Source organism: Lates calcarifer, unplaced genomic scaffold (assembly GCF_001640805.2).
Source record: "Lates calcarifer isolate ASB-BC8 unplaced genomic scaffold, TLL_Latcal_v3 scaffold_20_43, whole genome shotgun sequence".
In the NCBI taxonomy this organism is placed as follows: domain Eukaryota; kingdom Metazoa; phylum Chordata; class Actinopteri; family Centropomidae; genus Lates; species Lates calcarifer.
The window spans coordinates 157,274-171,807 of NW_026118149.1; the positions used below are offsets into that span (position 1 = coordinate 157,274).

The 14,534-nt window shown below is 44.7% G+C and overlaps 1 protein-coding gene across 1 annotated transcript; it reads left to right on the forward strand.

Annotated features, from left to right (window-relative positions):
- The first annotated feature begins 1,010 nt into the window (after nt 1-1,010).
- On the forward strand, nt 1,011-13,807 carry LOC108894420 (rap guanine nucleotide exchange factor 1). Its single transcript, XM_018693080.2, has 23 exons — nt 1,011-1,281; nt 1,455-1,597; nt 2,146-2,354; nt 2,445-2,601; nt 3,687-3,922; nt 6,422-6,527; nt 6,603-6,681; nt 6,930-7,052; nt 7,138-7,299; nt 7,382-7,587; nt 7,737-7,786; nt 7,867-7,984; nt 8,070-8,148; nt 8,782-8,866; nt 10,123-10,215; nt 11,713-11,901; nt 11,994-12,078; nt 12,165-12,259; nt 12,370-12,448; nt 12,568-12,669; nt 12,840-12,937; nt 13,051-13,191; nt 13,279-13,807. Exons 1-23 carry the CDS (start codon nt 1,254-1,256, stop codon nt 13,412-13,414), a joined length of 2,799 nt encoding a protein of 932 aa, XP_018548596.1. The 5' UTR covers nt 1,011-1,253; the 3' UTR covers nt 13,415-13,807.
- The last annotated feature ends 727 nt before the right edge of the window (nt 13,808-14,534 follow it).

Below are 14,534 nucleotides of genomic sequence, written 5' to 3' on the forward strand. Positions count from 1 at the left end.
CTAAGCTAAGCAAGTTCTAAGCTAAGCTAAATGAGTTCTAAACGAAACTTAACTGGTTTTAAACTAAACTAAACTAAACTGGTCCTAAAACTTACTTAAACTGTCTCTATACTAAACTAAATAGTTCTAAACTAAACTGGTTCTAAACTAAACTAAGCTAAACAAGTTCTAAGCTAAGCTAAATGAGTTCTAAACTAAGCTAAACTGTTTTTAACCTAAACTAAACTGGTCCTAAAACTTATCTAAACAGTCTCTACACTAAACTAATTAGTTCTAAACTAAACTGGTTCTAAACTAAACTAAGCTAAACAAGCTCTAAACTAAGCTAAACAAGTTCTAAGCTAAGCTAAATGAGTTCTAAACTAAGCTAAACTTGTTTTAACCTAAACTAAACTAAACTGGTTCCAAACTAAACTAAGTTAAATTAGTTCTAAACTAAGCTAAACTGGTTCTAAACTAAACTAAGTTAAATTAGTTCTAAACTATACTAAACAAGTTCTAAACTAAACTTACTGTGAAAAGATTTTCAGTGGAACACAGGAAGTTCCTCATGTCCAACAGTCACAGGTCGTCAGTAACTGCAATAGATGAACACCTAGCTGTAACATGAAGCAGCAGGAGAACGAGAAACAGGGCAAATGAACGTGATGATAAGAACAGAGTCATATTCACAGATAAACATGATGGGGAGTAGATCTGAGCTTCAGGGGTTTTTTTATGCTGACTGCACCTGGAACAAAAGATTAGTTAAAATAGTTTAGATTTTCAGAGTGGTCCTGTAACTCCTCCCAGAGGCCAGAGTTCAAACTGACAAAGGATGAGAAGTGTCTGTCAGGAAGTTTACAACAGAATCAATAAAAACCTAAATGTGAAGGAGAATGCCTTGCATATAAGCCAGACCTGCACTGTGTGCTTCCTGCCAGCAGGTGGAGCTGCAGCTTTACTTACTGACTCTAAATAACCTGAGCATCATCATCATCAGTGAGAGGATGTCATTGAACTGAGACAGAAAGAGGAAGAGACAGTGAGAAAGGAAGTGACAGAGAGAGAGAGTGGGAGCAGGAGGACGAGAGTGAAAAACAGAAATATTAAAAGACAGAGAGGACAGAGAGAGGAAAAGGTGGAGAGACACTGACAGAGACAGACAGAAAGAGAGAGAGGGAGAGAGAGAGAGGCTGTTCAACATGAGAGCAGAGGATTAAACTGTCGCTCTGCTGATCTGAGACCAGCTGTCTGTCTGTCCACCTACAGACATGTCCTCACGGGCTGATAGTAAGACAGGTAAGCCCCTTCTTCTTCTTCTTCTTTTCTCTCTGTCTGACATGCTAACTGTTAGCCACCATAGACTAAAAACATCCACTTCCTGTCAGTCTCCTTCAGAGTTTACCGTTTAAACTGAGAAGCTTTAATTCTGTAGTTTCTGATGATGATGATGACCCTCTCCTCCTCTTTAGCCTCTCAGTTTGCCTATCTCACCATGAGGCTGAAGGATAAGCTCCACCCGCCACGGATCAGACGCACTGAGCGAATCAAACACTCCCCATCACAGAGGAGCAAACCACCTGACCTGAACCTGCAGGAGGACTCACTGCACAAGGTAACCCCCCCCACCCCACCCTCCACCATGGTGGTTTCTCTGCCTCTGACCTCTCTGGTTCAGTTCAACTCAAAATTAGATACATCATACATACAGTTTTACAAACTGTGTCAGCAGATTGACATCAGTTTATTTATACAGCAGCGAATCACAGCAGCAGTTACCTCAGGTCTAGACTCTTTAAATTATTAGATTTATAGAAAGAGTTTCACCATGAGCAGCACGAGGAGACAGTGTAGAGGAAAAACTTCCTGTTAGAGGCAGAAACCTTGAGCAGAACCAGACTCAGGGTGGGCGGCTGTCTAATAGTAATAATAATAATTATAGCAATGAAAATAATAATAATCACAACAGAGACATGATTCAGGTCCAGGAGTAAAAGTTTTTCTGAGTCTGGTTGCATGGACAGAACCAGGTCTGACACCACTTTTATCGAAACTTTCTTTTGTTTGTTTCAGTCATTTTATAGTGAAACAGTTTGACCTGTGAGGACAGGAACTCACCTGTTTATAAACTCTATAAACTCACTGATGTATACCTGTGTGTAGGGGGGGTTGTTGGCTGACCAGCAGCGAGCCGTCGTCAGTTCTCTTCAGTACTTCAAAGCTCTGGTGGACCGACTTGGACTCGACAAACCTGGAGTGAACAAACTGGTCCTGGACCAGTCCGTGGTGGGGGGTCTACTGGGTGGGGCCTCCGGCAGGGTCCTGGAGGCGGTCCAGACTCTGGTCCAGCTGGAGCCACACCTGCACAACAGGTTAGATGCCAGCCATTGACCTTTGACCCCGAGTATCAAAAAGCAACCTATCTCCTGACCGTGACCTGTCCCTGTCTGTCCTCTCTGCAGTAAGACCGTCTCTGCCTGTCTCACTCGACTCTACCAGTCTCTGGCTGAGCTGATTCGCTGGGCTGATCAGGTGATGCTGCAGGGCGTCACCCACGATGACAAGGAGTCCACAGTGAGCGTTACCACGGTGATCAGGGCCGTGCTGGACGGGGTCAAGGTGAGGTCAAAGGACAGTCTGATGGTCCTCACCTTTACAACCCATCTACACCTTTACAACCCGTCTACACCTTTACAACCCATCTACACCTTTACAACCCGTCTACACCTTTACAACCTGTCCTCACCTTTACAACCCATCTACACCTTTACAACCCATCTACACCTTTACAACCTGTCCTCACCTTTACAACCCGTCTACACCTTTACAACCCGTCTACACCTTTACAATCCATCTACACCTTTACAACCCGTCTACACCTTTACAATCCATCTACACCTTTACAACCTGTCCTCACCTTTACAACCCGTCTACACCTTTACAACCTGTCCTCACCTTTACAACCCATCTACACCTTTACAACCCATCTACACCTTTACAACCTGTCCTCACCTTTACAACCCGTCTACACCTTTACAACCCGTCTACACCTTTACAATCCATCTACACCTTTACAACCCGTCTACACCTTTACAATCCATCTACACCTTTACAACCTGTCCTCACCTTTACAACCCGTCTACACCTTTACAACCTGTCCTCACCTTTATAACCTGTCCTCATCTTTACAACTTGTCCTCACCTTTACTGGTCACTCTGTTCTGTTGCTGTATGTTCTGTCTCAACTTCTCATCATTTTATCTTTCTCTCATTGTCTCGTTGTCTTCTTGTTGATTTTCTGACCTGTTGATGTTGTTCTTTCTTTTATTTATGTATTGATAACGTTTGTCCACTTGTCCTCTGTTGTTCTTATTGTCCTGTTCTGTCCCAAAACAATGACCGTATCACAGTGAGTGTTACAAGCATCTTTTTCTTTTCTTCATGTTTTGTTTTATTGTCATCTGTCCTTTTTCTGTCTTGTCCTTATTTTCCCATCTGCCTTCTTATATTTTGTCCTGTTGTTAAGAATTTATTCCTCGCTGTCCTCTCCTGCCTCCTTCCTGGTCTTGTTGTGATGTGATTCTCTGTCTGGAGGTGTTATCCTGCTTGTATCATCCCTTTCCATCCCATTCTGTTTCTGCAGCACATTCTGTTTGTTATTTTGTGTTTGTTGTTTTGTGTTTACTCATGTGTTGTTGTGTCAGGATCTGGTTCGATTGGCTGCAGAGAGACAAGAAGGCTCCTCCTCCTTGTCTCCTGTCCAATCACAGCCTCCCGACCAGGAGACGCTGGGCAGGACGTCAACCTGCAGGACTCCTGCAGCTCCTGAGGAGGAGGAGGAGGAGGAGGAGGAGAAGGGGGTGTGGATGGAAAGGAGACGAGAGGAACAGACAGTTTCAGCTCCTCCAAAACCACTAATGCCCCTCCCCCTGGGACTCAGGTGAGTCTTGATCCAGAACCATGTTTCTTCTTGACAGATGTTTTGTTGTGTTGTAGAAAATTGTCCCTATAAACCACAACAGTGTGACAGTGAGTCAGCACCAACACTACGAGGACCTGAACCTGAAGTCATTCAGGATTTATTTTGACTAAAAACTGATTGTGAGGGAGAGCAGAGTTATTAATTGATTGATCGGTTTCTGTAACAGAGGAGAGACACGTTGACATTAACACCTTTAATCTGTGAACAGACCGAATCATCTTTAATCAGAAAATAAGACTGAAATGACAAAGTTCATTTATAAACTCATAAAACTTGATGTTTTATTTTTGACAACATGTTGTTAAATATAAACACATTCATCTGAACCTGAACTTCAGTGACTGTGAGGAGAAAACAGAATAACTGAGACTCTGAGCAGAGACAAGTTTCTGTTGTCGGAGGCAAAGAGGCAGAAATAGATCGGTGGATGAAACAGGAAGTAGAGAGACTGAAGTCATCACATGTGCCCCACCACCCCCTCCCGTCAACACTTCCTGTCTCTCTGCTAACTGACAGCAGGAAGTAGAAGAAGAAGTGAGAGAGACAGAAACACAAACACTTTCAGCTCTTTGTTCCTGTTTTATTTAAGATTTTAGACGTCACAGAAATAAAAGGTTCAGATCCCTTAAGGTCATGTGACGTCTCCTGAACCCTCCTGGTCTGTTTCCACACTCAGTCTGATCACAACATGGATCACAATTAACGGTGTGACTGGTGGTGCGTCTGGTCTCTAATCAGCCTCAAAGGCCACATGACCTCCACTGGTTAAACATGGCCATTTGAATCTAATCCAGGTCTCTGCTGCTGCCTACAGAGAGACCTCTGGGTCTGAACTCAGTCCTTCAGGCTTCTGCTCCTTCTCAGACTGTGTTCCTCCAGGGAGGAAACATGACCAACAACACTGACTGTCAACATCTTTATCTCCTGATTTAACTGATCCAGGTCTGAGTTCAGGTCCACATCTGAGTTCAGGTTCAGGTCTTAGTCCAGGTCTGAAGCTGCAATTTGTTCCCCATTGTGAATATCAATAATCAATCAATATAAAGCTTGTTTCTGTCTGTAGAGATGTTTCATGTCAGTCTGTTCATTTCACACTGTAGTTTCACTGATCTGAGCACAGTCTAAATACTGAATAAAGCAGCTTTCAATCAACAAAACTAATTTTTATGCAGATGATACACAACTAGATGTATTAATGAAACTTAATTAAACCAATCAGTTAGCTAAACTTCAGGCCTTAACCTAATCCTTAGGGACTTTAAGACTTGGATGACCAGCAACTTTCTAAACTCCTGGTCCTGAACACATCAGAAATACATTTTCTAATGATGTAGTTCCACTAGACGGCATTACCCTGGCTCCCAACTCCACTGTAAAGAATCTGGGAGTCATCTTTGATCAGGAAATCAGGAACTCACATATAAAACAAACTTCTAGGACTGCCTTCTTTCACCTGCGTAATATCACCAAAAAAAAAAAAAAAAAATTTCTTTCTACATTTTCTCTCTCAAAAAGATGCAGAAAAACTAGTCCATGCATTTTTTACTTCTAGGCTGGACTACTGTAATTCATTATTATCAGGCTGCCCCAACAAGTCTCTAAAGACTCTGCAGCTGATTCAAAATGCTGCAGCACGATTACTGACAGGAACTAGGAAAAGAGACCATATTTCTCCTGTGTTAGCCTCTCTACATTGGCTCCCAGTCAAATCCAGAATAGAATTTAACTTCCTCACTTACAAAGCCCTTAATGGTCAGGCACCATTTTACCTTAAAGATCTCATAGTCCCCTACAATCCCACTAGAACCCTGCGCTCCCAGAATGCTGGTTTACTGGTGGTTCCCAGAGTTTCCAAGAGTAGAATGGGAGGCAGAGCCTTCAGTTATCAGGCTCCTCTACTGTGGAACCTTCTCCCAGTTTCGGTCCAGGAGGCAGAAACACCCTCTGTACCTTTAAGAGTCGGATTAAGACTTCTGCCCCAGTCCAACCGGTCAAGGTTCTAAATCTGGTTCTGGTTTCTAACAGTTAGTTTTTCCTCTCCACTGTCTCCCAGTGCTGCTCAAGATGGAACTGTTGAGTCTCTGTAAATATAATAATCTAAAGTCTAGACCTGAGATAACTTCAGATGTGGTTCAGAGGACTATAAATAAACTGTGTCCATATGAACATTAACATGTTTTTATAACGTTCCTCATTTATCTTTTTATTTTTAGTCTAAACTGGTCAAACTTCCAGTCACAGAGTTTTTATTCCAAACTTCTCTGTTTGTTCATGTCACAGAGAAACAGAAACTAAAACGATAAAAATCTGAAGCTGCTCAGTAAAAACTGTGATGAAGGTCTGACCTTAATCCACAACAAATGATGATTGTTCACAACTAATGTTCACAACTAATGTCTCTCTCTCTCTCTCTTTCTCTCTCTGTTCTCTCTCTCTCTCTCTCTGTCTCTCTCTCAGTCCTCCAGCTCTTCCTCCTAAGAAGCGTCAATCATTGCCAAGCTCCGTCCCCTGCAGGGTTGCCATAGTCGCACCAATGAGACGAGAGCCTGAAACTGAGTCACAGGTGCGACAGGTGAGTTCACATTCACACAGGTTTCCATGGTAACAGTTCCATGACATATGTGTGTGTGTGTTGCAGGACTGTGAGGACGACGACTGTTTGAAGCGCTGCTCTTCTTCTTCTGCAGAATCTGCTGCTGACAACAACACACACTGTGGTAACACACACACACATACACGCGCACACACACACACACATTTCCAGTCAGCAGCAGGGGGTGTGAATGACATCACTTCCTGTCAGTTGACAGAAATAGGAAGCAGAGTTTGTCAGTGAGTCTGCAGAGAAGTGATGAACTGCTGCCCCCTGCTGGACACACACACATCTGATCAGACCTGAGACCTGGTCTCAGACCTGGTCCTGGTCTTGAGTCCAGTTCACTGAACCTGGTTGTTTCTCTGTCAGAGGAGGATCCAGATTACGACTTCCTCCACACAGACCTCTCGTCCTCTGAGACTCTCCCCCTTCTCCCTCCCTCCTCCTCACTCCCCCCTGCCCTGCCGGAGAAGAGACGACGCAGCACTGCCGGTGAGGAAACACCTGACCTGTCTGTCCCTCTCTGCACCTGTCTGTCTGTCTCACCTGTCTCTCTCTCTCTACCTTTGAACCACAGGTGTGACCAGCTCTCAGTCCCCACCTTCTTTTGAGTTTGATCCCGCCTCCCAGAAACAGAACCCCGCCCACTCTGATGATGTCACTGATCCTGACGAGCCTCTGTCCTCCCCCCTGTCCCCCAGCAAGACTCCCCCTCCCCTCCCTGAGAAGAAACGGCACAGTGAGTAAAAACAGTTGATCGATCAGATGAACAATAACCCATCAATAAGTCTGTATGTCAGCTGATCTCTCTCTCTCTTCAGTCCATCAGTACCTGCAGGTCTGTTCGTCGTACAGCGCTCAGTCTGCAGCCATGTTCTACCAGCGACCTCCGACCTTTGGTCAGAGTTACAGACAGAGAGAGGTGGACACCACCCACCAGCTCACACACACACACCTGGACGCAGACTCCGCCCCCTCACCTGAGCTGCCTCCTGCTCCGGCTCTACCACCGAAGAAGAAACAGCAGGTAACAGCCAGAGACACAACAGGTGTTTCTCAGAGCGACTGACTGAGGAACTACATTCCAACCATCAGTTACAGCGGCAGGTGTTTATTAACTGATCAGGTGAACCAGGACTCACCTGATCGTATTAACTTCATTGATCTTTTCTTCAGGATTCAGCCGAAGACGACAAACAGACCAGCGTGAACCAGAACAGAGACAGGTGAGACAAACACTCACCTGTACACACCTGCACTCACATGTACACACAGACTCAGTCAGTGATGGTTCTCTGTTGTGCAGTTCTCAGAGTTTCCAGCAGGAGGAGGAGGAGCATGGAGGGAGGAGCAGGGAGGAGCAGGAGGAGGTGTTACTGACTGACCAGCAGGAGATCCTCCACAGAATCACCATGAAGCCTGAGGTAAAGCCCTGACCTCTGACTTCTGACCTCTCTGATAAACATGATCAGTGTAACTTTCCTGACCTCTGACCTCTGACTGTCTCAGGAGGAGGAGGGGCCAGACGTAAAGGCGGCCTCTCCTGAGATCCTACTGGTCTACGCCACAGAGACTGACAGCAGCACCGGTAAGTCCTGAACTTATAAAAAAACAAACTGAAAGACCTGAACACCTGTGATTTATTTATTCTGTTGAGTTTTAAACATCAAAGATACAAACCTGTGGAACAAGGTGAGGATCTGTGTCCAGGGTTTTCCACAAGTGCTCTGCACACATCATGAGTTTCAGCTCATTTCATCTATAGGTTCAGGTTCCTTCAGTGTTGATGGATCAGGAGCTGAATCTTCCTCAGAGGTCTCCTTCTCTTCAAATAAACAGACCAGCTGATTAAAAACTGTAAAAACTATGAATAAAACAGTTTCAGGTCAAAAGTCGATGTTTCTCTGTGAGGATCTTGGACATTGAGAGCAGCTGTTTGCTCAGCTTGTTTCTCTGATTACTGAAGATCGAGACGTCTGACGACTAAAATGCTTCATCTCAGATCAGAGTCAGAACGTTAGAGAAATTGACAGTGTTGTGAAGTCGTTTTAATGTCCGACCGACAGACATGCTCAAGGGAAGCCCTGCACTCATGATACTGAGCTGTGATCATTTGTGTTATCAGTAAAACAAAGTTGTCTATAGTCAACAGGCTGACGATAACTGATCGATGATCAATAACAACAGCAGTAAATGTGTGTATGTGTGTGTGTGTGTGTAGAACAGGTCCTGTATTGTGAAGCCTTCCTCTCCACCTACAGGACCTTCATCAGCCCGAGCGACGTCATCGGCAAACTGCAGTACAGATATCCTCTCTGCTGATTGGTCAGGTTGTGATCAGGACAGAACAGGAAACCTGAACGTAGTGTAAAAGTGTCTTCCCCTTCCCCCGCTCCCAAGACCAAGACCAGTACCACAGCCAACTGCAGTCCAACAACACAACTGATCTGTTAACACAAGTAAATTTGTCGGGGTGTCTGTTAGCTTACCTGGTCAATGAGAAAACACAAAATAAAATACAGGGATCAAGCCAAACTCCCTGACAAAACATTTGCGACAAAAAAGGCTTCTCAGTCCTATAGCTAACTGGACTGCTTTTAGGATTATTTACACTTTTATCAGACAATCGAGTCAAAACCCAGATGATGATCTTTAGAGGAAACAACATGGTACAGTCAGTTAGAAGTCAGGAAAAAGGGGAAGCTTTTTAAAGTAGGCACCATCAACCATGGTCCAATCATCTGCCCCCACCTACAACATGCTTAAAGACAAATCACAGGTGAAATTACTGGCCTCATCTTACATCTGATATGGAACCTGTGTTATGCTATGTTCTTCTTTCGTTATTGTCTACTCCCTCTCCCCCCTCTCTCTCCTTCTTAACCCAACTGGTCGAGGCAGATGGCCGCCCACCCTGAGTCCGGTTCTGCTCGAGGTTTCTGCCTCTTAAAGGAAGTTTTTCCTTGCCACTGTCGCCTAGTGCTGCTCATGGTGGGATTTGTTGGGTCTCTCTCTGTAAATACCTATTTTAAAGTACAGTACAGTCTAGACCTGCTCTATATGAAAAGTGCCTTGAGATGACTGTTGTTGTGATATGGCGCTATATAAATAAAATTGAATTGAATTGAATTGAAAAGCGCCTCCCTTAGGCAGGGAGGGAGAACAGCAACAACAGAGGGAATCAATAATCATACAGATAATGACCCAGGTTCATAGCACCAGTGACTCCAGTTTAGGTTCAGACGTGGTTCAAATAAGAACTGATACGAATGAAACAAACAACTGCAATAGATAATAGAATACACGTAATAGAATAGGTTGATTCTATCTGATTCAGGCTGAATCCCTGAGGATTTGATTTAGAATCAGTTCTAGTGGATTTTAGAAAGACAGAATCATCTTTCTCTGCAGACGATGGGATTATTTATGTTTCAGGTCTGTTTTATCTCACCTGTTCTAACAGTTCAGGTATTTTTAACTTCTAAAACTCTCAATTAAAATAAGTAAATCTGCTGAATGTTGCCCAGGCTTCAGTTTGTTGTGAATCTTTAACCATCAACACGTATAAACACCTGTGTGAAGGACGTGAACCTGCAGACCTGAGAGCTGCCAAAAAGACTTTCCACCTGCTGGTCAGAGTGGTGGATGAGCTGTGGTGAGACACACACCTGAACCAATACTATTTGTCTTTAATCTGTTTATAATGTTTACTGCTTCTACATACACTGATTAGCCATGATATTATGACCACTGACAGGTGAAGTGAATAACACTGATCACCTTGTTACAATGGCACCTGGCACCAGAGGGGTATATCAGGCAGCAGGTGAACATTTTGTCCTTGAAGTTGATCTTGGAAGCAGAAGAAATGGGGAAGTGTAAGAATCTGAGTGACTTTGATGAGGACCAGATTGTTATGGTTAGATGGGTCAGAGCTTCGCCAAACCTGCAGCTCCTGAATCATTCTTTTACATCATGTGGACAGCCGGGTGCATCAATTACCTGTTGAAAACATGGCACCAGGATGCACTATGGCTTGGGTCCTGACGTTCATGTGGATGTTTCTTTGACATATTACCACCCACCTGAACACTGTTGTAAACCAAGTACCTCCTCATAGAAACAGTATTCCCTGATGACAGTGACCTCCTTCAGCAGGATGATGTTCCTGCCAAATGGTTCAGGAATAGTTTGAGGAACACAACAAAGATTTTGAGGTGCTGACTCAGCCTCCAAATTCTCTAGATCTCAGATCGATCGACCATCTGTGGGATGTGCTGGAAAAACAAGTCTGATCCATGGAGGCTTCACCTCACAACTGACAGGACTTAAAGGATCTGCTGCTGACGGCTTGGTGCCTGATACCATAGCACACCTTCAGAGGTCTAGTGGAGTCCACGCCTCCATGGGTCAGGGCTGTTTTGGCAGGAAAAGAGGACCTACTCAGTATTAGGCGTGTGGTCATAATGTTATGGCTGATCGGTGAATATGTACACTGTATTTTCTCTGTTGTTTGAGTCACCAACAGCTGGAACCATTTCCTGTCGATTGCAGCTCAGAAATCTTAATGCTACAGTCTACATATACAGTATAGATATGCTGTACAGCTAGTCAAAGTGTCCTGGACACTGAGACAAGTACAACAAAGTCAAGACACCATCCACTGAGGCCAAGACAAGGCAGAGACAAAATACCAACAAGACTGGAACAAGTATGAATCAAAACACCTGTAAGACTGAAACAAATCTCTTAGAAATAACCACTGTGAAATCCAGTTAAGTCCTGTCCAGGAGGCAGGACAAGCTTAATCACCTGTCCATAAGACTGAGACAAGTCTGGGTCAGGAAAGCCAAGAGGTCCAGGCAGGTCTGAGCCAGAAGTGCCCCGAGCACAAAGACAGTTCTCCCAGTTTGACTGGTCTGGACCTCAGAGCCCATCCTAGACCAGGTCAGACCCTCTCACCAACATCAGTGCTGGACCTCACTGGTCCTCTGAGGTCTGAACAGATCCCTGCAGCAGCTTCAACATCTGTAGGGCAGACTGAGACCAGGAGACCAAGAGAGACTGAGACCAGGACAGACAGAGATCATAATACTCTGTGTGTGTGTGTGTGTGTGTGTGTGTGTGTGTGTGTGTGTGTGTGTGTGTGCAGTGCAATGGAGCTGGACTCTGATTTGCTGCTGCTGCTGATGGACCTGGTGTTCAGGCTCCTGATTGGTGGAGAGCTGGGACTAGCTCACCAGCTGCGCTCCAACATCCTGTCCAAAATGGAGCAGAAGTGGCAGCTGATTGGATCTCCACAGTCACTCCGCCCCCTGGCAGCCAGGGGCGTGGCAGCCAGGTAGCCTCATTCATCTGATTGGACAAAGGTGCTACATGCTGACCTGTCATTGGTCACATTCTGACTGTCAACTGTCTCCTCTCGTCCTTCAGACCAGGAACTCTGCTGGACTTCAGGAGTCAGGATTTAGCTGAACAGCTGACTCTGATGGACTCTGAACTCTTCTACAAGATTGAGGTACAAATCTTTAATTTCACCTGTCTCACCTGTCTGTCTCACCTCACTTGTCTGTCTCACCTCACCTGTCTGTCTCACCTGTCTAGCTGCCAGAGGTGTTGCTGTGGTCTAAAGAGCAGAATGAGGAGAAGAGTCCAAACTTGACAGAGTTCACTCAGCACTTTAACAACGTGTCTTTCTGGTAAAACAACCTGCTGATTCTCACCCTGTCATCTCTGGTAGAATACCCACAGTTCACCTGTTGTACCTTAGAGCAGGTGTTGATGACTCAGTACCTGTCTTTGTGTTCAGGGTTCGTTCAGTCATCATCCTTCAGGACAAACCTCAGGACAGAGAGAAACTACTGCTGAAGTTCCTGAAAGTCATGAAGGTAAACACACACAGGTGGGGGGGCAGGGCCTAAGCAGAGAATGTGTTTGTATGTGTTACCCATGATGCACCACGGACATCACACCTGTCAGTAATACATCAATGTGTGCATCTCTGCAGCACCTGAGGAAGCTGAACAACTTTAACTCATATCTGTCCATCCTGTCGGCTCTGGACTCCGCCCCCCTGCGACGCCTGGACTGGCAGAGGAGCACAGCTGAGGTCTGTGTTCACTCATTCATTCACTGATTCATTCACTCACTCATTCATTCACTCATTCATTCATTCACTCACTCATTCATTCATTCACTCATTCATTCATTCACTCATTCATTCACTCATTCACACATCCATCACTTCATAATGATTCATGTGTAAGTTTGTGTTTTCAGGCTCTGGAGGAGTACAGCTCTTTGATTGACAGCTCGTCATCATTCAGAGCGTACAGAGCAGCTCTGGCCGAAGTGGAACCTCCCTGTATACCTTACCTGTATGTTAACACCTGTGCACCTCACTGTATACCTCACTGTATACACCTTACCTGTATGTTAACACCTTTATCCCTCACTTGTCTCTCTCTCTCTGACCTGTTTGTCTGTTCAGGGGTTTGATCCTTCAAGACTTGACCTTTGTCCACCTGGGGAATCCTGACAACTTGATGACATCAGAGGGTTCAAAGGTCAACTTCTCTAAGCGCTGGCAGCAGTTTAACATCCTCTACACGCTGAGGAGCTACCAGCAAGTGTGAGTCAGCTCACACCTGTTGTCCTGTTAAGCTCAGTGTTTCTCTGTGTCACCTGGACTAACACCTGAACCCTTGTCTCTTTTCAGTCCTTACTCTCTGCAGCCCAACGATGACATCATACTGTTCTTTAATGACTTCAGCGATCACCTGGCCGAGGAGGCGCTGTGGGAACTCTCTCTCAGGCTCCGCCCACGGAACGCCCCAAGAACCAATCAGAGATGACAGATTAAAACCAACCAAACTGGGACAAAGACTGGGTTAGCCTGTGCTAACGTGTTGTAACAGAGAATGAGGACACACCTGGTGCTATCCTGAATCAGAGTGGGCTAAAGTGATGCTAGTCTGAGGCTAACATCACACAGACACTTGTTCAAAGCTGTTCATAAACTGGGCTAACCACAGCTAACTCATGCAAACTCATGCTAAATGTAATAACCTTCAATAACCTGGACCATCAGCTACCTGCTTCGTCTGGGGCTAACCTGTAGCTAGCCAGGTATATCAAGGTGGACTAATGTGCAGGCTAGATGGGTGTGGCCTCCTCCTGTGTCTGACCTCAGAACTGTATTTGTATTCACTGCAAAATTCCAATAAATATCACTGTTCACCTGTCAACTCATCTGTGCTGATCTGAATGGCTGAGGCAATAATAAACCTGGAGACACCTCAGCTCACTGTTTTTAATGCACAGAGATTATTAATATCTATATTTACAATTTTCTTGGTTTATTTATGGAGCAACAGTGAAAGCTGAGGAACAGGAACATAATATTACACATGATGACATTAATATATTTGTTAACTGTCGTTTTTCCAGATGTTCCCAGGTGTTTCTATAGGATTCCTCTTTTAAGCTTCTTCATGAGAATCAGTAAAATCACTGACAAGGCTCAGATTATCAAGAATTTATCAGCTGTAATCAATTCAGTAATTCATTAATGATTACCAATTCATTTATTGATGCTTCATAGATCATCTCAAGGAAAGTTTTAATCGAAAGCAACTGGACTTAGTTGTAGTCTAGAAGACGTTTCACCTCTCATCCAAGAGGCTTCATCAGTTCATGTTCGCATCTGACCAGGCTGGGACTGGTCCAACTGATTTTTGGTGTGGAGACCCAAGTATTTAACCTCTGTGGGGGCTTTCACCAGACCGATGATGTCATGGATCCTTTGTGCTCCATGTGTCACCGACAGTCATTAGGGTGACAGTTGTTGGTAGAAAACATTAGTTTCGACTTCGTTAGTGCCCCATTGTGTTATAACGACAGTCCTTGGAGTCACATGAGGCCATTTGTGAAAGGTTGTTTTTCCTAGAGGCCAAATTGTTGAGTCTCCTGGGA